The 21,063-nt window shown below is 44.0% G+C and overlaps 1 protein-coding gene across 2 annotated transcripts; it reads right to left on the bottom strand.

The window, feature by feature from the left end:
- Window positions 1–9,699: 9,699 nt before the first annotated feature.
- On the bottom strand, window positions 9,700–20,878 carry supt16h (SPT16 homolog, facilitates chromatin remodeling subunit). Of its 2 annotated transcripts, XM_068588066.1 has the most exons (25): window positions 20,660–20,878; window positions 20,290–20,548; window positions 19,146–19,238; window positions 18,546–18,716; window positions 18,273–18,425; window positions 18,023–18,169; window positions 17,723–17,874; window positions 17,034–17,206; window positions 16,552–16,642; window positions 16,384–16,457; window positions 16,179–16,291; window positions 16,022–16,087; window positions 15,365–15,463; window positions 14,830–14,945; window positions 14,147–14,300; window positions 13,940–14,067; window positions 12,995–13,257; window positions 12,785–12,903; window positions 12,459–12,697; window positions 12,301–12,376; window positions 11,992–12,161; window positions 11,361–11,490; window positions 11,083–11,212; window positions 10,901–10,981; window positions 9,700–10,665 (listed from the first exon to the last, which is right to left on the bottom strand). In XM_068588066.1, the coding sequence occupies exons 2-25, from the start codon at window positions 20,353–20,355 to the stop codon at window positions 10,550–10,552; spliced, it is 3,120 nt and encodes a 1,039-aa protein (XP_068444167.1). In that variant the 5' UTR covers window positions 20,356–20,548; window positions 20,660–20,878; the 3' UTR covers window positions 9,700–10,549. The 2 variants fall into 2 exon arrangements, with proteins under 2 accessions (XP_068444167.1, XP_068444166.1); XM_068588065.1 differs by having other exon boundaries at window positions 20,290–20,878.
- Between the last annotated feature and the right edge of the window lie 185 nt (window positions 20,879–21,063).

Genomic DNA, 21,063 nt, shown 5'->3' with positions numbered 1-21,063 from the left:
GACGCAGCGTTCGTCCCCTCCTTTGTTGTCCGGCTGACCCTCCTGCCACTTCCTGTAGTCGCTCACTTCTCCTTCGGCCAGAGACCATTTCCAGCTGTTGACGTCCTTGTGCAGACCGATCCAGAAGGACTCCTTCTCGTCCATAAAGTTGATGGCGCTAATGTCCTCCTCGTCGGATATGGTGGCCAGGTCGTCGTAGTTCTTCCTGCAGTAGCTCTGGGCTTCCTGCCAGCTCATCTTCAGGTTGGAGTCCAGGACGTACTCGAGGGTGGAGGCGGAGCCTGTGAGGCGAACAACAAGGCAACACTTAGCTTCCTTGGTCGCCATCTTGTTTCAGGTGACAAAGGTTTTGGCACATTAACTACAAATCAGTAACACAAAAACATTTCTGAAGCGCTACACTAGAGTGGGAAAAAAAGATATGTTCAAATGTTATCTATATTTTTAAGTACAGTTAGTATATAAAACATTCGGTCCAATCTTTGTTGTACTTCTTCTTGTGCAGCCGTGCATTGTAGAATAATGACGACAATTATAATGACAATAAAGGAACCTTATCAAGTAGCACTGAAAATGTTTTTTTTTACAAGAAAATACGACAATTACTGTATACATCATCAATAAGGGTACAGCAGCTATCTATGTTGGAAATTTATAAATATTTCAAGTAATGTAAAAATACAGAGGTTTAATTCACATTTTATGTTTTTGTTATAAAACTCATGAAAAACACAATAAACTGTTTTAGTTATTATTTGCGCAATCTTTTGTTGTTTTGTGATTGTAGATAGATAGATAGATAGATAGATAGATAGATACTTTATTTATCCTGAGGGGAAATAATAAAAGAATATCAGAAGAAATCCTCAGAAAATGTCAGAAATGTAAAATACTCAATACATACAACAAAACAGAAAAGCGAAATAAATTTAGGAAATAAAACAATAAAGTAAGTGCAAAAATGCCAAGTATGTGCCGTTTATATGAAGTGTATAAAGAATGAACAGTGACTAACTTCAACAGAACAGATTAAACATCAGCGACAGCGCTGGAGCCCGAACATTCAGCTATTTATAAATAGGTGAAGGCATTTCTTAAGCAAGGTGTTTTGGTTAGGCAGATAGTAACACATGTTTACTTACCTTTCTGCTGGTGTGTGACCTGCACAAGGATACACACCGCACCTGTGGATTAGATGTACAGTAAAAGTTAAGAATTTAAACGAAAATAAACGTATAACTGTCTTTAAACGAATAAAAATGTTGTACTTCTGAAAGTTGAGAAAAGAAGAGTACAAACCAAAGAAAAGCATTTTCTTCCAACCCCCCTCCATGATCTGCAGCAATGACAAGAAGAAAATAAATAACAAACACAAGTACACAAAAAGACGAAGTTATTTGTGTAAATGTGGTCTTACCTCCGCTCGCTTGGAACACACGTCTCCGGGTTCGGGCACTCGGCGTTTCGCGGCCGCGAGAAAGAGGTTGGGTGTTTGTCTTCAAGCGCCGCCGCCTCGCTGAGACTCGTTGGTTTCAGCGAGGAGACGTTTGCATGCCTGACGATGGGTTGAGTGCTCCTGTGTCTTTGTGAGGACCAACGCACACCTTTATATTCATATTAAAATACTCATTTATGTCATGTGACTATTGTGTCTAAACGTGTGCATGTGCTGTCGGTCTTTAAAGTAGACATATATAGACATAATTTTCCAATGTGTCTTACATTTGTAAAAAATGTCCTTTAAGGTGACGTCTCGGCTCAGAGGCTCATATTTGGGTTGAACATTTAAATAACCAGTATGGTAAATTAATTTTAGGCAAATGAAAAGGCGGCTAAACCAACACACATGGCGGCTTGCAAAGTTACAACTTATTTTGTGACGTGCTTTATACAAACTGACTGCAGAGAAGTGGCTGATGAACATCGAATAGGACACGAGGATACTGATTCACACACGACTTTATTTAATATTTCAGGGAATTGTATGAGATTGCAATTCAAACACATCGACAAAAAACAAAAAAACAACCTTTACAGATCATTTGAGACTTGTGTCTACAGGGAATATACAGGAAAAACGATAAAATAATAATAATTAAAACATCTCAGTGAAAGGTTTACTTTATTCTCTGTCCAGGTTCCTCTGTTGATGAAAGACAATGCAGGTGAATCAGGATAAAGGTGATAAAGTCATCTGTATTTTAATCCAACTATCTTAATATATAGAAATATGTATAATTATGTGGTCAAATGTAAGCTGTTTATTGTGTTCTTAATCGTTACCTTTCCTTAAAGAGCTCCAGAGCACTTTAGCGTCAGTAACGCCCTTCAAGTTAAGAGCTGCCACCAACTAAAAACACACAAAACAGAGGAAGAAAAACACGTTTTGGGACAATTCGGTTGTTTATAGCAGCTCAAACACAGCGGCTCACCGTACCTGCTGTGAGATTTGACCTCTGATGGTTGGATCTTGGAGGTCGGACTTCGTCGTCAACTTCATCTTCACCGTCATCCTTCTCTGCACAGCTGAACAATGTAAAATGCAGTAGTGTTACATCAACGCTACAGTTAGAGAGTGATGTGTACTAACTAACTGTGAGGATCATCTAGGATTATCTACCTGGGCTGATGGCGGCGGGTTCAGTCTCATTCGTAAAACCTGTTAGAACGAGGAACAGTTAATGGAAAATAAATTAAATGAAGAGAGAGGAGGGAGGTGGGGGTGGGGGGGCAGTCAGTTGTGGAAATTAATTAATTGATTAACACTTTTTAAAATAGTCTTTTGAGTAAATCCATTTGGTTATTTAGGAATAAGGAAGTTTGAGAGATTTGTACACTGTAAAAGTCGGGTTACAAGCCGCTATCTTTGGTTGGTGTCCCCACTAGCTCAACGCTGTAGACAACTGGCGCTGCTGCTAGCTCTCCGCTAGCGCTGCTGCTAGCACTGCTGCTAGCGCTGCTGCTAGCTCCCCGACAACCACCTAAGGTAGCGGGATCAGCCCCGGCTCGACGCCCGACTCGGGCAGTAGCAGCAGCGGAGAGCTAGCAGAAGCAGCGGACAGCTAGCAGAAGCAGCGGACAGCTAGCAGCAGCGCTAGCTTGCTACAACGGGGTCACACACCGAAGGTAGGAGCGGCTTGTAACCCGACTTTCACGGTACACGGTCTATTACATATTTTTTTATTATTTATAGAAGGAATTGTTCCTCGAGTACTTTGCTTGAGTACAAATCCTACTTGTACTTTGGGCTTACGTTGACAGAGAACGTTGAGTTTGGTGTCGCATGGCCAGCCGTCCCAGTACCCTTGTTGCATTCCAGCACACAGCTGAGAGTTGTTGGTATTATTGGGCTGAATATTCCGCCATTGTCTGAAGGAGGAGGTGCTGCCATTGGACCACTTCCAGGAGTCTCTATACAGGCCGATCCAGGCCTCCGCCACATGTTCATCTTCCAGTAAGTGCAGGATTTTCTTGTTATGCAACCCATTCTCCACACTGACCAGGTCTTTGCCGTGTGTCCTGCAGTATGTCTGAGCCTTCAACCAATTCAGAGGTTTGGTCATCAGCGTGTCTCCTCTTTCTACATGGAGAAAAGAAACAGAGAGGTCATGTCCTTAATCTTTACACACTGGTTTAATACTTTCAGCTGTACATTCGTGTGGCGGGAAAAAAAATCAGCTTAATTCGAATTTAACTGATGTACTCAGAAAATATTGATGGTTGATTATCTTTCTTATTATTATGAGACCGGTCGTTTGCGTGAGTGTGTGCATGCTGCTCCACTAAACTCTATAATATTTTGGGTGCTCGTTTGTGGCTGCGTGGCCGAGGACCTCTGGCGGTTGCAGTGACACACACTTTCTCAAAACATCTTTGATAATGCCATTGAGTCTCCTCACTCACTACTTTTAATATAAAGAAGAGTGTGTAGCATGTATGGGAGATGTGTTGGCAGAAATGGAATGTAACATTAATAAGTATGTAGCTGGAGATATTTAGCGGGTCCTCTTTACAGAGACGGCCGCCATGTTGGTACGGTGGCCCTGAACTGCCAAAATATCTTATTTGGCGGGTTTATCCGGTGTGACTTCCAGGTTAGCAATTGCGCTAACCACCTTGGAATAATGCGCTAACGCTGCCACGTCTGACTAAAGGAAGGGTTTCCTGTTCCAATGGTTAAGGGAAAACAAGGTTTACTCTCTGTAACAAATTGAAAGTTAGTTTAGTTAGTTCAAGATTTGGGAAATTTTGAATATTGGTCGTAAATGGATGGCTCGACGTCGGCATTGTCGGCTGCGTCTCACCGTCTACGCAAATGTAAGGCAGTGTGACGCCGGTGCAGCTGTTGTCCCTCCAAAAGCCGTCGTCCAACACGGAGACGCAGCGTTCGTCCCCTCCTTTGTTGTCCGGCTGACCCTCCTGCCACTTCCTGTAGTCGCTCACTTCTCCTTCGGCCAGAGACCATTTCCAGCTGTTGACGTCCTCGTGCAGACCGATCCAGAAGGACTCCTTCTCGTCCATAAAGTTGATGGCGCTAATGTCCTCCTCGTCGGATATGGTGGCCAGGTCGTCGTAGTTCTTCCTGCAGTAGCTCTGGGCTTCCTGCCAGCTCATCTTCAGGTTGGAGTCCAGGACGTACTCGAGGGTGGAGGCGGAGCCTGTGAGGCGAACAACAAGGCAACGCTTAGCTTCTTTGGTCGCCATCTTGTTTCAGGTGACAAAGGTTTTGGCACATTAACTACAAATCAGTAACACAAAAACATTTCTGAAGCGCTACACTAGAGTGGGAAAAAAAGATATGTTCAAATGTTATCTATATTTTTAAGTACAGTTAGTATATAAAACATTCGGTCCAATCTTTGTTGTACTTCTTCTTGTGCAGACGTGCATTGTAGAATAATGACGACAATTATAATGACAATAAAGGAACCTTATCAAGTAGCACTGAAAATGTTTTTTTTACAAGAAAATACGACAATTACTGTATACATCATCAATAAGGGTACAGCAGCTATCTATGTTGGAAATTTATAAATATTTCAAGTAATGTAAAAATACAGAGGTTTAATTCACATTTTATGTTTTTGTTATAAAACTCATGAAAAACACAATAAACTGTTTTAGTTATTATTTGCGCAATCTTTTGTTGTTTTGTGATTGTAGATAGATAGATAGATAGATAGATAGATACTTTATTTATCCTGAGGGGAAATAATAAAAGAATATCAGAAGAAATCCTCAGAAAATGTCAGAAATGTAAAATACTCAATACATACAACAAAACAGAAAAGCGAAATAAATTTAGGAAATAAAACAATAAAGTAAGTGCAAAAATGCCAAGTATGTGCCGTTTATATGAAGTGTATAAAGAATGAACAGTGACTAACTTCAACAGAACAGATTAAACATCAGCGACAGCGCTGGAGCCCGAACATTCAGCTATTTATAAATAGGTGAAGGCATTTCTTAAGCAAGGTGTTTTGGTTAGGCAGATAGTAACACATGTTTACTTACCTTTCTGCTGGTGTGTGACCTGCACAAGGATACACACCGCACCTGTGGATTAGATGTACAGTAAAAGTTAAGAATTTAAACGAAAATAAACGTATAGCTGTCTTTAAACGAATAAAAATGTTGTACTTCTGAAAGTTGAGAAAAGAAGAGTACAAACCAAAGAAAAGCATTTTCTTCCAACCCCCCTCCATGATCTGCAGCAATGACAAGAAGAAAATAAATAACAAACACAAGTACACAAAAAGACGAAGTTACTTGTGTAAATGTGGTCTTACCTCCGCTCGCTTGGAACACACGTCTCCGGGTTCGGGCACTCGGCGTTTCGCGGCCGCGAGAAAGAGGTTGGGTGTTTGTCTTCAAGCGCCGCCGCCTCGCTGAGACTCGTTGGTTTCAGCGAGGAGACGTTTGCATGCCTGACGATGGGCTGAGTGCGCCTGTGTCTTTGTGAGGACCAACGCACACCTTTATATTCATATTAAAATACTCATTTATGTCATGTGACTATTGTGTCTAAACGTGTGCATGTGCTGTCGGTCTTTAAAGTAGACATATATAGACATAATTTTCCAATGTGTCTTACATTTGTAAAAAATGTCCTTTAAGGTGACTTATCGGTTCAGAGGCTCATATTTGGGTTGAACATTTAAATAACCAGTATGGTAAATTAATTTTAGGCAAATGAAAAGGCGGCTAAACCAACACACATGGCGGCTTGCAAAGTTACAACTTATTTTGTGACGTGCTTTATACAAACTGACTGCAGAGAAGTGGCTGATGAACATCGAATAAGACACGAGGATACTGATTCACACATGACTTTATTTAATATTTCAGGGAATTGTATGAGATTGCAATTCAAACACAGACAAAAAACAAAAAAAACAACCTTTACAGATCATTTAAGACTTGTGTCTACAGGGAATATACAGGAAAAACGATAAAAACTGCAGTTTTTTTAATAATTAAAACATCTCGGTGGAAGGTTTACTTTATTCTCTGTCCAGGTTCCTCTGTTGATGAAAGACAATGCAGGTGAATCAGGATAAAGGTGATAAAGTCATCTGTATTTTAATCCAACTATCTTAATATATAGAAATATGTATAATTATGTGGTCAAATGTAAGCCGTTTATTGTGTTCTTAATCGTTACCTTTCCTTAAAGAGCTCCAGAGCACTTTAGCGTCAGTAACGCCCTTCAAGTTAAGAGCTGCCACCAACTAAAAACACACAAAACAGAGGAAGAAAAACACGTTTTGGGACAATTCGGTTGTTTATAGCAGCTCAAACACAGCGGCTCACCGTACCTGCTGTGAGATTTGACCTCTGATGGTTGGATCTTGGAGGTCGGACTTCGTCGTCAACTTCATCTTCACCATCATCCTTCTCTGCACAGCTGAGGGGGAAACAGCATCATTTTATAATACTGCACTGTTTCTTAAGGGTGGATGAGCTGCTACTAACGACTTCATCTACCTGGGATTAGTCTCAGTCTCTTTGTTTGAATCTGTTAGAAAGAGGAACAGTTAATGGAAAATAAATGAAATGAAGAGGAGAAAGGGAGGGAGGGGAGGAGCAGTAGATTGGGGAAAAAAGTAAGAATAAAGGAATTAACACTTTTTAAAATAGTCTGAGTAAATTCATTTTGGGATTAAAGAGTAATGAAGTTTGAGAGATTTGTATTTAGCTATATATAATAGAGTATATGTAATAGAAAAGGACATTTCCTTGGGTACAATTCCTAGGTACTTGAGTACTTTGGGCTTACTTTGACAGAGAACTTTGAGTGTGGTGTTGCAGGGCAAAGTGTCCCAGTAGCCTTGTTGCATTGCAGCACACTGATGAGTTTTGTTGTCAATTGTCCGCCAACGTCTGAAGGAGGAGGTGCTGCCATTGGACCACTTCCAGGACTGTCTGTGCAGGCCGATCCAGGCCTCCAGCACATCGTTTTGCTTCAGGAAGCGCTCGATCTTATGGTTCTCCATCGCACTCCCCACACTGACAAGATCTACGTAGTTTTTCCTGCACTCTCTCCGAGCCGTGAACCAATTACTCTGTATGGTTTTCATCAAGTATAGATGGTTTCCTCTTTCTGTAAGGAGAAAGGAAACAGAGAGGTCACGTACTTAACTGGTTTGAATCCTACTTCAAGGAGGTGTCAGTAGCTAATTACACATTAGAGCTGACGAGGATGACATGTGGCGTTCCCCAAGGCTCAATACTGGGGCCTCTTCTATTCAACATCTAGAAGCTTCCACTGCCTCAGATTATGCAAAATACAGTGCGTTATCATCATTATGCAGACGACACACACGTCTACATACACACTTTCTCAAAGCATCTTTTACTGCTTGTTTGATACTCGAATATAACATTAAGAAGAATGTTTCTTGACTGTGTAATCCCCGAAAATAAGAATTGTTGAGTGTTTAAGATTCGTGACGTTTTGAATATTGGTCGTAAATGCCAAATGTGGGCATTTCCTCTTTGAGGATGGCTCGACGTCGGCATCGTCGGCTGCGTCTCACCGTCCATGCAAATGTGAGGCAGTGTGACGCCGGTGCAGCTGTTGTCCCTCCAAAAGCCGTCGTCCATCGCGGAGACGCAGCGTTCGTCCCCTCCTTTGTTGTCCGGCTGACCCTCCTGCCACTTCCTGTAGTCGCTCACTTCTCCTTCGGCCAGAGACCATTTCCAGCTGTTGACGTCCTCGTGCAGACCGATCCAGAAGGACTCCTTCTCGTCCATGAAGTTGATGGCGCTAATGTCCTCCTCGTCGGATATGGTGGCCAGGTCGTCGTAGTTCTTCCTGCAGTAGCTCTGGGCTTCCTGCCAGCTCATCTTCAGGTTGGAGTCCAGGACGTACTCGAGGGTGGAGGCGGAGCCTGTGAGGCGAACAACAAGGCAACGCTTAGCTTCTTTGGTTGCAATCATGAACGCAAAAAAACATTTCTGAAGCGGGAGAAAGACATGTTTGTGGTCAAATTCAAACGTTATCTGTATTTTAATGTACAGTTTGTCATAGTTATGACTTCTTGTGTGGTGGAAATGAGCTTCCATACAATACAGAGGTTTACGTGACATTTTTAGTATCACAGAAAACACAATAAACAGTTTTAGCCTCAATTTCCCATGTACAGCCAGAACATTCAACTATCTCATCATGAACTTATTAATAAATAGCTTTAGGCATTTATTAAGCAAGGTTCCTAAAATATACTTGCCTCTTATTTTGAGACAAATGTTTCCAGGTGTTTTCTTACCTGTGTGGTGTGGCACTTCCACAAGGATACAAACAGCCCCTGTGGATGAGATGAACACGTAAAATCAACTGTACGAACAAGAATAATCAACATATTGCACTTCAACGTTGATGAAAGAAAAGTACAAACCAAAGAAAATCATTTTCTTCCATCCCCCCTCCACGCTCTGCCGGGATGAGAACATGTTGATGGTGATGGTGTGAATGTGGTCTCACCTCCTCTCGCTATGCGTCGTCTCTTGGAAGAATGGCCGCCGGGTTCGGACGCTCGGCGGTCCGCGACCACGAGCGACAGGTTGGATGTTTAGGTGTGAATTTGCACACGTGAGCAAGTCAAATGTGTGTCGGTCCTCCCGAGTATAGCAATGCAAGCGTGTGTTTGTGACAGAGGCTCCTCCATACATTTTGGTTTGCGGTCAGCCGCTGCGATGTGTACAATGTGCAGGACGTATGGACGGACGGCACATTTGTTATTCTGAGCAACACATTTGCGTTGGAAAGACCAGCAGAGCCGCTTGTTGTTGTTTATCCCTTCAAGACAAGTTGGTGAGGCTGGTTATACTCTATGTTCTACGTTTACAAATATTCTTTTAACACCTTTAAACTTAGTATCAGTTGATTAAATGTACATTTAAGAGCTTGATTCCCTCAAATGATTTAATTCTGCATCTAATTACAGCCGTCAGATTAGTTTTATCCCACAAACAAAAAGGGATTTTAAATTCAGAGAGATATAAAAACAACGAACAAAACGCCTGAAAGAATATTATATTATCATTATATTAGAACAAATTAAGTTAATTAATCAATAACAGCCTCAAACAGTCAGCGTTACATTGATTTAAATCCAAGTGGAAACATTTGATAACGTCGAGAAATATACGATCCGGCCCTTTAAGAAAAAACAGAACATTCAAAACCAAAAAAACTACATTTTCTTTTAATTTTATTACAAAAACAAACAAAAAAAACAGGATTTTCAGAATTAAACAGTACAACAACAAATCTACTCTGAATAAAAAAGAAAGGAAAAGAAAAGTGGATCAGAGAGGAGGACGAGTGTGAGGGAGACGTGTGTGTGTGTGTGTGTGTGTGTGTGTGTAAGTTTACAAACCATTAAAAAAAAAAGAAATCAGAAAATGTATCTGCCGCCCTCGAAAAGAGAAAAAAAAATACCATTTTTAAATCATTATTACTACAATTTAACAAACACTGAGGAAACCATGACGGGGAAAAGATGTGGAGAGTCTCATTTTTTATACAAAATCAGGACACGCCCGTTCTTTCATTATTAGTTAAGAAACTCATCTTTTTTCAACAGAAAATAAACGATGCAATAGAAACACACACACACACACACACACACACACACACACACACACAGTTGGAGCCCTGATGGATGGAGAGGAGGAAACAAGAGAATGAGGAAGGAAAGGAAAGGAGGGGACAAGCTAATGGATGACGCGTGTGTGTGTGTGTGTGTGTGTGTGTGTGTGTGTGTCCTGCTGGTTCAACATGACACGTCACTGACCGACACGAAAATTTGGGGCGTCTACGTCTATTTACACATCGTGTGTCCGAGTGTGTGTGTGTGTGTGTGTGTGTGTGTGTCTTCAGTATGAGTCAAAGGAGCCAGTTGGGGGTCGAGGGAAGGGTCAACTAGGTTTGGCAGTGTGTGTGTGTGTGTGTGTGTGTGTGTGTGTGTGTGTGTGTGTGTGTGTGTGTGTGTGTGTGTGTGTAAGTGTGTGTGTGTGTGTGTGTGTGAGAGGGAAAGACGTTTTAGGACCGCCTCTTCTTCTTGCTGGGCGCGCTGCTGGGCGCTGAGGGCCGGCTCTTCCTCTTCTTGTTGCTGCTGGTGGTGGTGTCGTCCTCCACGTACTGGCTCTCTCTGTCAGCTGACGACGACAAATCACACGACAAATCACACAACAAATCACACAACGCGTTCAAATGTGATGAGCTGAATGCCAACGCTTGAGGACAAAACATTTAAGATGTCTCAAAACTCCATTTTGCCAAAGATAAGCAGCTTCAGGATGAGGAACCACACGTCCCACAAAGCAGTTTTTAAGCTATTTTAAGGGTTTTAAATCACGTGAAACGCTTCCAGGCGCGTGGTCGTTTACAAACCTTTCCTGGCTTCCTCCTCCAGCTCGTCCCAGTCCTTGCCGCTCTCCTCCTCGCTGCCCTCGGACTCCTCGCCGCTGAAGTCTAGAAATCGAAGCGGGCGGCAAAATTAAATGAAACCGTCGGACTCTTTGAGATCCCGATGAAACCCTCGAGAGCGACACTTCAGAAGCAGATGATCTTACTGGAGTCCTCCGTGTCCGAGCTGTAGTCCTCGTCGCTGTCTTCCTCCTCCTGCTCCTCGTCGTCATCTCCAGACGGGTTGAACGTCTCGTCCTCCATTTCGGACTCTGAATCTTCCTCGGCGCCGTCTCCCTGAGGCCGAAACAAGACGTCGTGAGGAGGGGAGACAAACACGCAAACAAGCGACGAGCACAAGATGTGTTTAAAGTCCCGACTGAGAAAGAAACTAAAAGGAACACAGAGAAGCGAGAGGAGGAGGACGTTCAGTTTCCTAACGCACCTCGCCCTCCGGGTCCAAGAACGACCAGCCGCCCTGCTCGAAGAAGCCCTCGGGGTCGTCGACGATGGTCTTCATGATCTTGGTCCAGTTCAGGGACTGGACGCCCTCCGTGTACTTGATGTCACACGAGCTGAGGACGACAGAACGCATTCGAATACAGAGAAACCAGCATGTATGTGATAGAAAAAGACGATACAGCACAGTATCGCGATATTTCGCGTGCCGATATTGTGTCGATGCACGCGAGTAAAGTATTATTCTGTTATTAGGTATAAATTATAAACTTTTTGGTACTCTAATATTAAAATAAATTGCTTTTTCAGTCCACTAGATGGTGCTGTGTTATGAAAGTTGCTCAAAACAAAACATGGAAACGTCCGAGAAAGAAATTAGAAATGTTTTGTTTTTTGCTGCAATATAAATGATTGAAGTGAGATGAACATGACGGAAAACTTTATCTTCTTACTGACAATATGTTGACAAAGGTTTCCTTTAGGGACAATTTGCGGTGGAAAAAAATGGAATAAATCTATATTATCGTGATATAGTAAGTATCGCGATACTCAAAATATCGCGGCACTAGATATATCTTGATACTCAATATATATATATAAAATAAATGAACCCCTACTTGAGCCACTCCTTGATGGGGTCGAGGGAGTTGACGGGCACGGCGTTGATCATGGTGACCTTCTTGTTGTAGTCCTTGTAGACGATGACCACGTCGAAGTTCTTCAGGTGGAACTGCACGCGCTCAAAGTGGACCAACTCCACCTCGTCCAGGGTCACCACGAACGGGGGCTGGACACCAGTCAGTCAATTATTAAACATTTATATGAATCCCGATAAATACCAGCGACTACTGCAGAGTAATTTATCTAGTAATGGACTTTTACCCAAAGACGAACGCCAGATGTTCGCGAGGTTTTTGTTAACTCACCCATTCAGTGGTGTTGACGAGGGAGCCGGACGTGGGCTGCAGCAGGCAGGTGCTCCTGTAGGGGGCGCCCTGGAACCTACAAGACAAAGAGCCGAGACGGTCAGACCGCCTGTGTGTTGACCTTCTTTCTCCGTCACAGTGCGCCGGGCTTCACTCACCCGAGGTCTCTGAACGGCACCTCGAACTCCAGCTCCTCTTTGGTCAGCGTCTCCACCTTCTCGATGAAGTTCTTGAAGGCCGACTTGAGCTTGTGCCTCATCTCGCGCTCCATCTGCTCGGCGTACAGGTCGTCGCGGTCGTGCATGTGCTGGTGTTTGCCCAGGTCCGTGGTGATCTCCCCGACCTCGGTGTAGAACTGGACGTCGGTGTGGCGCCGCTTGCCGAACATGATGGCGTTCTGGAAAGGACAGGGGCGAATAAATGAACCCATGACCTCTGCAGAAACGCGAGCGTCTCACTGGGAGGTGAAGCAAACGGCCGCTACCTTGAGGTGGAAGTGGAGCACGATGATCATCTCCCCGTCGCACGGCTGGAAGATGGCGTGTTTGATGTTGTTGTAAAGAATGTCCACTTTGTCGCCGCGGACCGACGTGAAGCGGAAACCTGTGCACGAAGGAGAGAGTTTCCGTTTAAAGCCGAGCGCACGTTTCATCATGGCTCCTATTTAAAAATGGTGACATGCGCTTCCTCCCACCGTTGGTGTGCGCCTCCAGCGAGCCCTGCATCCTCTTCTGGGCGATGTTGGGTCGGATGTAGAGGTCTTTGAGCTTGGGGTTGCTGCGGTTGAGGTTGATGACCAGCGAGTCCTGCTTGACGATGCCCTCCTTCTCCTTCTCCTCGGCCTCCCGCGTCTTGTAGCGCTTCTGCACCTCCTTGATGATGCGGAAGGCGTTCTGCAGGTTGGTGGAGGGCACCGACGGGTCGCCGGGAGCTTTGAGGTTGGACGCTCGGTACGTGCTGAGAGGACGAAGCGGGGAGGGAGGGATTGTGAGCGAGCGAGACGGGTAAATAGGAGACGAATGGGACGAAAAAAAAAACACTTTAAGGGCGATTCAAGACCCTCAATTCATCACCTTCCAGTTTAATTTGTATCGTGGTTAAATCATTTATAGAGATATTGTCACTCAATATTGTAAGTTGGTAGAGAGGGCCGTGTGTGTGCATACACACTTAAATTTCTAAGAAAATGGGACGTTAAATACTTTAATATTTGCATTAAAGTTCTTTACTTTCCACCAGAAGCTGTACCGCAAATCCTTCCTCCTGCTGCTGTCAGACTACACAACAAACTGAGCTAAAAACAAAACACTGGTGTAGTATAAATACATTTTTAAGTACTTGTTTATTCCGTCTGGATATATAATAGTGCTGTTGTGGATTATTTCGACTGTTCGCTTCTTTTTATTGCTTGTTTTTGGATTTTAATACCATCTCTTGCTGCTGTAATCCTTCAATCTCCCCACTGAGGGACCAATAAAGGATTATTTTATCTCACTAAAACACTTCAGTTAAGTATTTAATGCCCACATGAGTAAACAACATGAAGTTTAACCATTTTATAAACACTATTTAACCGCAGAAAGACATGCGCTGTATCGTGAAACACATCCCTTAGTGGGGTAAATGACTTAGGACTCACATTTCTTTAACAAACGTGGCGTCGGGGTTGGGGAAGATGTTTCCTTCCTGCCGCCCCAGAGAGCTGCCGGGGACGTAGAAGTTGATCCTCAGGTACGTGTAGTCTCCCTCCACGGACATGCTGATGTTCTGCAGGGAAGGAAACAGTCAGCTTACATATGAAGAGAGCGTCGAGGGGGAAGGAGCAGAACGCCGGTGGAGCGCTTACCTTGATGGTGGCGATGTGGAACGGCGTGGCGATGCCGAACACGGGCATCACGACGGTCTCGTACTTCTTGTCGATGAAGATCTTCATTTCCCGGATGTCCTTATCTCTCGGCATCTGAGACACGTTCTTATAGGACACGTTGGATTTTCTGGCCCTGGAGGAGGAAGAGAGAGGAACTCAATTAATAAACAAAAACTGAATATATATGCGGTTGAAAAAAAATAAAAATAAAAAGTGTAATAACTCGCTTTATATCGCAATACTCAATGTATTGCAATAATATATCGTGATTCCCACTAGTACTACTCTGTTTGGGCATCATTTAGGAAATATTTAGGCACTTAATTTAACTGTAAATTACTTGTAACTTGCTAATTAACGACTTTAAGATGATGCAAAAGTTATCAAACACAATAACGGCGATCCTTTATCAACGTTTGATGTAAAAAAAAAAAGGAAAATCCCACAATTGTCTTGTCTAGCTGACATAAGACACACAACTTAAACCTGCACACGCACAACAACACATATTTACACGCACATGACAAACAAGACAGTAAAATTAGGACACATGAACACATGAATTGCCACCTTCATGAAAACATCCACAGTCTCAAATCTTGCATAATGTCATCTGACAAAGTGAAGTCCAGCTCCTGCAGGAACGAGGCCAACGCACTCACTTCTGGATCTGGTTCTCTCCTTGCCGCTCCGTCAGGCGCCGCTTGGCCTCTTCGTTCAAATGGTTCGCCAACTCCTTCTGGTGCGCCCGCCTCTTCTCCTCCGCCGTCATCTCGTTCTGAGATCGGACAACAGACGCACAACTGAGTGATGATGCGCACAAAGGGAGGCCAGGATTATTCTTGTACGCGGGGGGGTGATGGAGAAAAATAAATAATATGTATATATATAACACATGCAGAATGCAGACATGTGTTACACGCTTTGGATGGTCATAAAAATATAAAAACACACAAAAACAAGAACTGAAAAACAAAAAAGGACGACAACTTTCCCCCCGATCAGTAAGTGGATTCTTACAACTGAAGCACTTCAGCCGATGACTTTGAGAATAAAACAGTGAATACTTACCTTCCCGAGTAGCTGGTAGAGTACAAAAACAACACTCTTTAGTTACCAACACTCGGTCAAGGTGCCAAATAAACACTGATCACCAGTCAGAGTACCGGAAAATCGCGCGACACAAGACGCACTCACTCTGGTTCTGTCGGCCAGCAGGGCGGCGCTGCGGGCGCCCTTCCCCAGCAGCTCCTCGGCGTCGTCGCCCTCTTCCTCCTCGTCGTCCTCGTCGTCATTCTGAGGAGAGAAGTACCAAAATTAGCGCCGATTTTTGGAACATTACGGCTGATAAACGTCCAAAATCTAAATGTAAATCACAGATGAAGCGACCGGGTGACTCTTAAAGCACGACGGATGTCAATGAAATATAAACTCTCAAGCAGGAGCTTTAAATATTTACTTTTAATCCCCTTTGACAAGTATATTTGCTCGTATTTTTGTGTATTTGCTTGTTTTCTGCATTACGCCGTTAATACAAAACAATACTTGTATGTTTCAAATGATTTTTTAAAAGCCCTGATATGCTTTTATTTTCTAACGAGGCTTTTATTGTGAAACATTTGCAGGCACTCAGTGCCGGTGCAGCTACTGCCCCCTTGTGGCGCTTGTATGTTACTACAAAACACAGTTTGGTGGAGACATCGACACACAAATGGAACAATATCGCTTCAGATGAATAATCCAGACGTGTTAAAAATGACGATATAGTCACATTTATTGGGTTTGTTTCCATTAAAAAACCTTAAAAAATAGACAAACTAACTGTTCATCTTACACTTGTTTGTTTGTTTGTACCTTCAAGAAGATCCCCACGTTCTTGATCTTTTTCTTGACGGGTGTGAGTATCGTGGCGGCGTCTTCCTGTTACGGAAACATTTCAGGTTGCGATCAATAAGCGGCGTTAAACCCGACGCCGCGACACCTCGGCTCTCGTGTTGCAGTCGCCTCTCACCTCGTTGATCTGTATCGTGTCGCCGATGAAGAGGGCGTACTTCTTCTGCTCGTCCTTCTTGCCGTCTTTATTCACGAGGTCGGCGAAACCCAAACTGACGCTCAACACCATGCCTGCAGGAGACGCGCACAACAACAAGGAGTTAACAACGGCGCGTTTTTGAGTCGCTCCAGGAGTGAAACGCAGTCGCTCCTTAGCCTCTCACCTTTCTTAAGTTTGTACTGGTTTTTAGAGTTCAACACCAAGGAGCCTTCTCTGAACTCAATGCCCATCGCGAAGCTACGAAGCACGACAAGAAATGAAACACAAAAGATATGAGACAAGTGTGTAAATGTGAGCGTGAACGTGGAGGAATAGAAATGTGTCCATCTACCCGAGGTTTTTGGTCAGCTTCGCTACGAGGTCCGACTTCTCCTTCTTCACGTACTCCTGGACCGCGTTGTAGGCCTCGCTGATTTTTACACCTGCAAAACAAGAAATAATGTTTATAAAAACAGCAAAACACACAAATATACTGAACCTGCATCAACCACAGCTGCCTGTAATAACTATTAATTCTGTTTATGTAAGAACCAAGTGGATTCAACACATTAAATATTGCTAAATTATAGATTTGTCAATTTTTTCAGCTCCAAAAAAAGCAAAAGATTTGACGTCTTACGCCTCAAAAAATAGGATTTTCATGCTTTTTCTTGTCATCACAATCTTTGACTTCGGAATCGTTTGAGTAAAAGAAATATTTTAAATACAAAAGTTGCAAGAAAAAAAATAAAAATCACAGATTCGTAGATAATTAAAACATTTGCGCGTTCTCAAGCCAAAGCTCCCGCGCTGCCGGCGTGCCCCTGAACGCACCGTGCTTGAGGTGCTTGAGCAGCTCCTCCTCCACCTGCAGCAGGAAGTTGTAGTTGTCCTGCATCTCCTGCGGCGGGTCCACCATGAGCGTGCGCACCAGGTTGGAGCAGTACGACTTGTAGCGGATCCCCATGGCGCACGTGATGGCGCCGAAGTGCATGTGGTTCTTGTCGCTGGAAAAACAGAAAAAAGGGGGCGTGGCCTGTTAATGGTTGTTTGATGGTTGATGATGATTTTAGTTGTTTTTACGTTTTCCCGCTTAAAGCCTCTATGCTAAGCTAGGATAAGCATCTTGTGAGTGTAGCTTTAGAAAGGTGTTTTAAGCTAAAACCTTTTAATAAATTAAATATTTTTTATTAGATTCAGTAATTTCAGTCCTCATTATCAACCTTAAAATGTTTGCTTTTCTTATTCTATTATGATAATAAACTGCTTATTTTACGCTTTTTAGACTCCAAAACATCAATGTGATGATATATTCTTAGTCTTTAGGAGATTGTGATTTAATTTAATAGCCCAAAGAATGTTTTTTGTTTAAAAAGTATAATAAAAAGATGTAACAAAGATGAAAAAAGGAGAGTTACAATTGGTTTTAAGAGGTGCTGAATCAGAAGTGTTTTTGTACAATTACCAACAGCGTCAACGTTTAAAGGATGTCACCGTGTCGGCGCTCAGGTGAGGTGAGCTACCTGACGACGCTGAACTTGAGGCTGTAGTTGCCTCCGCTCTGGATGATGGGCGGGTAGCACATCTCCACCGTGGACGGATCCGCGCCGCCGAGGTACTTCTTCTCCTCGATGGCCTTCTCCACCGACTCCGCCAGCTTGCTGTGGCGCACTTTCTGTTGGGGGAAAGACGACGATGAAGACTCTGGATTTATTACCGCAAACGCACACACTGACACTTTAGACACAGAGGAATGTTGTGCAGGAGAAGATCCCGGCTCTTAAGGACTACGTATGAAGGTCAGTAGTGATGTGAAGCATCACCTCGTCTGCGTCGACGATCTCCATGACGCGCTCCTTGAAGAACTTGGAGTAAACCTCGCTGGTGATGGCGGCGGCCTTCTTCATCAGGGACAGCTCTCCGTCTTCTTTCACCGCGATCGTGTACGCGACCACGGCGCTGATGTCGACCTGCGGGTAAGAGAAACGTAAAAGGAAAAAGGTGTTGACCAAACTGGAGATACGAGATAAAAGAAAAACAAATAATTGCAACTTGAAGGGACATCTTTGTCACCTTCGCCAGCCCGTCGGCGGTGATGGTGTCGTTCCAGCTCTTCATGTAATCTCCGGGGAATTTGTCTTTGCTGAAGATGCCGACCGTCTTGCCCTCTTTGCTGCCTCGGATCGCCTCGATCATCTTGTCGAAGTTCGCCTTGTTGCTTTCATTCTGAGACACACAAAACACCCCCCAAAAAAAGCAATCAAGAACCCGAGTTCAGCTACAAGAAATGCACCTCCTCTGGCGACGACAAATGTACAAAAAGGGCAGCGAGTATTCGGCCGTTACCTTTTCTCTGGTGAGCAGGGTGATGGGCGGGACGCCGTTGGCGTTCTCGTTGCCTTTAGTTATGGCCACCTGTTTGAGAAAATCCACCTTCTTCTTGCTGGCGAGGAAGATGATTTTGGTCTCGCAAAACACCATGATGGTGTCCGTCAACTCGTAGCCAAACAGCCACGTCTGAGGGGAAATTTAAAAAAAGATTAATTCAACTAGATTCACAGGAGGTTTCCATCAGTGCAACCCCCTTGAAAGGCCACACACACACGATGAATTTTGCCGCGAATGTATTTTAAAGATGTTGGAACTTTTTGTGCGGCTGCTCAAGAAACACTTTGTTTACATGACAATAAAGCAATGTTGATTATTTTTCCAATTTGTTCTTTAGTCTCACAATTTGATCAAAAGGAACCAAACCGATAAGAGATCTAGAGGCGATAAAAATCCCAGCGACAGCCGTCCCCATCCGGCGCCTGAATGCATCAGCACGCGGGGTGACGTCATCAGCACCCCGGGTGACGTCATCAGCACCCCGGGTGACGTCATCAGCACCCCGGGTGACGTCATCAGCACCCCGGGTGACGTCATAAGCCCACAAGGTGCTCTCACCTGAATGGCCGTGGACTTGGCGTACACGATTTCCTCGTCCACGCCGACGGACACAACAATGGCATCGACTTTGCCAAACTCATCTTCTCCTTTCTGGGGAACAAAAACAAAACAAAAAACACAAGCATGTCATTTAATGTTATGCATAAAAAGATAATAACAAGATAATAACAATTATAAACCAAACTTGGAGGTGCTTCTGCTTCGTCCTCTTCTAAAATCATCTCCAAGACTAAGAGTGCTTCAGGTGTGACATGAGTAGCTGAGTGAAGACAGCCAGTCCTGTTAGCATCACTGAAAAGTAGATTTGAAACAGCAAAGCCAGAATCTGAAGCTGCAGCACCCGGCAGCACCCTGGGGTGCCTTCAAGCCGCACAAAGCCTTATTTAAAGTCTTTAAACGACTTTTAAAGCGAACAAATCGGTCCTTAATGGGCTCATTTGTATAATTGGGGTTCAATAACCAAGTGAATGCTAAAAGTTAAAACTTCCATTAAGTTAAATCGCTTAATGAATAAGCCAAACGGTAACGTCGAGTCACAATTCAGAGATAGTGGTTTCCAGACATCCTGCACATGTTACCGGGACATATTCATGCTAGTTATAAAGCTAACAGCTAGCATTAGCTTGTATCGACTGGTACGAAACTATAAACTGACACTCACAGACATTAAAAGGACCAGCGGCTCGTTGGCAGCCAACGGCCAGACACCCCTGCGCGGGACATTGTGTTTCTGGGACCCGTTTAACACGATTTATTGCTGATATGAACGCACACGCCCGGCTCACGGACACACTTTAGCTCGGCTAGCGCGTTAGCTTGTGGGAAACTCACTCGCTAACGTGGAACATGAGTTAGCTTGAGAGTATGTTGTGACAAGAGACTGAAAACGCGTCCATTTGAAGGGAAGAAACGGGCAGTTTGAGCGTGAATAAAGCGGGTTTGAATGTGGCTGCTGAGGCCTAGTTGTCTGCACCGCTCACGCCGACGACAGAGCCCCCTCGTTGGAGGAAAACGCGGCTAACGTAGCCCGTTTTTGGGGGTAACGTTGCACGGGTCACTTTTCCTCGTGCTGGGTGAAGTGGAGCCCGGCGGACGACTAACGGCCGTCACGCGCCTCAACCCGCCAGGTCGCTTCCCTCACCTTCCAGTTGCCGTACAGCCTCTTGATGCGGCGGTAGTACGCTTCCTTGTCCAGGTTTACCGCCATGGTGAGTCCTCTGTTGCAAACTCCAGCTCCCGGCTTCGCTTCTCAAGCAGGCCGAATGATGAGGATGATGATGATGAGTGTCAACTAACAATAACGCACTTTCTTCCTCTTCCTCTCCACGCCTGTCGAGGTCCACTACCAGTCCTGCTGTGCTACTACCTCCCTTATATTTTCCCCACAGAGGCCTTTTCCACTGAAAAGAAGGATGAATGTATTTTTTGTAAAGAGCCTTCTAAGAAATCTCTCGGTTAAAATACGATAAATTATTAAAATGTAATGTAATTTGGCTTTACGCCACACTCACAACTACGCACACACCAATCTGTTATAATTAAGTCCTCGGTCCCTCCTCCTTTCCTTTCTCCTGTGCCTCCTTCTCCTCTCCCTCCCCCTCCGAGTCTCCACATATCAGCTTTTACAATTAACAAACGATATCTAAAACCATGATGGCGCCCACGGAAGCTCCTCGCGTGACTCTGATTAAACTAAACAACGGGAACAAGGAGACACGATGGACCAAAGTCTCAATCATCGGGGAATGTCTTGCCTTCCTGTTTTTTGTTACTTTGTGATTGAACGTAATGGTTTTGTGGCGCATTCTCGTGTTATTTGCGGCGCCGCAGCAGCGCCCCCTGCCTTGTATTGACCACGCTGCTTTTTTTTCCCGCCACGGTGCGTTTTCCCGCCATCGTCATCAAACGGTGCTAC

The sequence above is a fragment of the Clinocottus analis genome, unplaced genomic scaffold, assembly GCF_023055335.1.
Source record: "Clinocottus analis isolate CAN_PGR_092001 unplaced genomic scaffold, fCliAna1.0.p SCAF_21, whole genome shotgun sequence".
NCBI lineage: Eukaryota > Metazoa > Chordata > Actinopteri > Perciformes > Cottidae > Clinocottus > Clinocottus analis.
The sequence above is the reverse complement of the archived record's forward strand: the minus strand, read 5'-3'. Positions and strand labels throughout refer to the sequence as shown.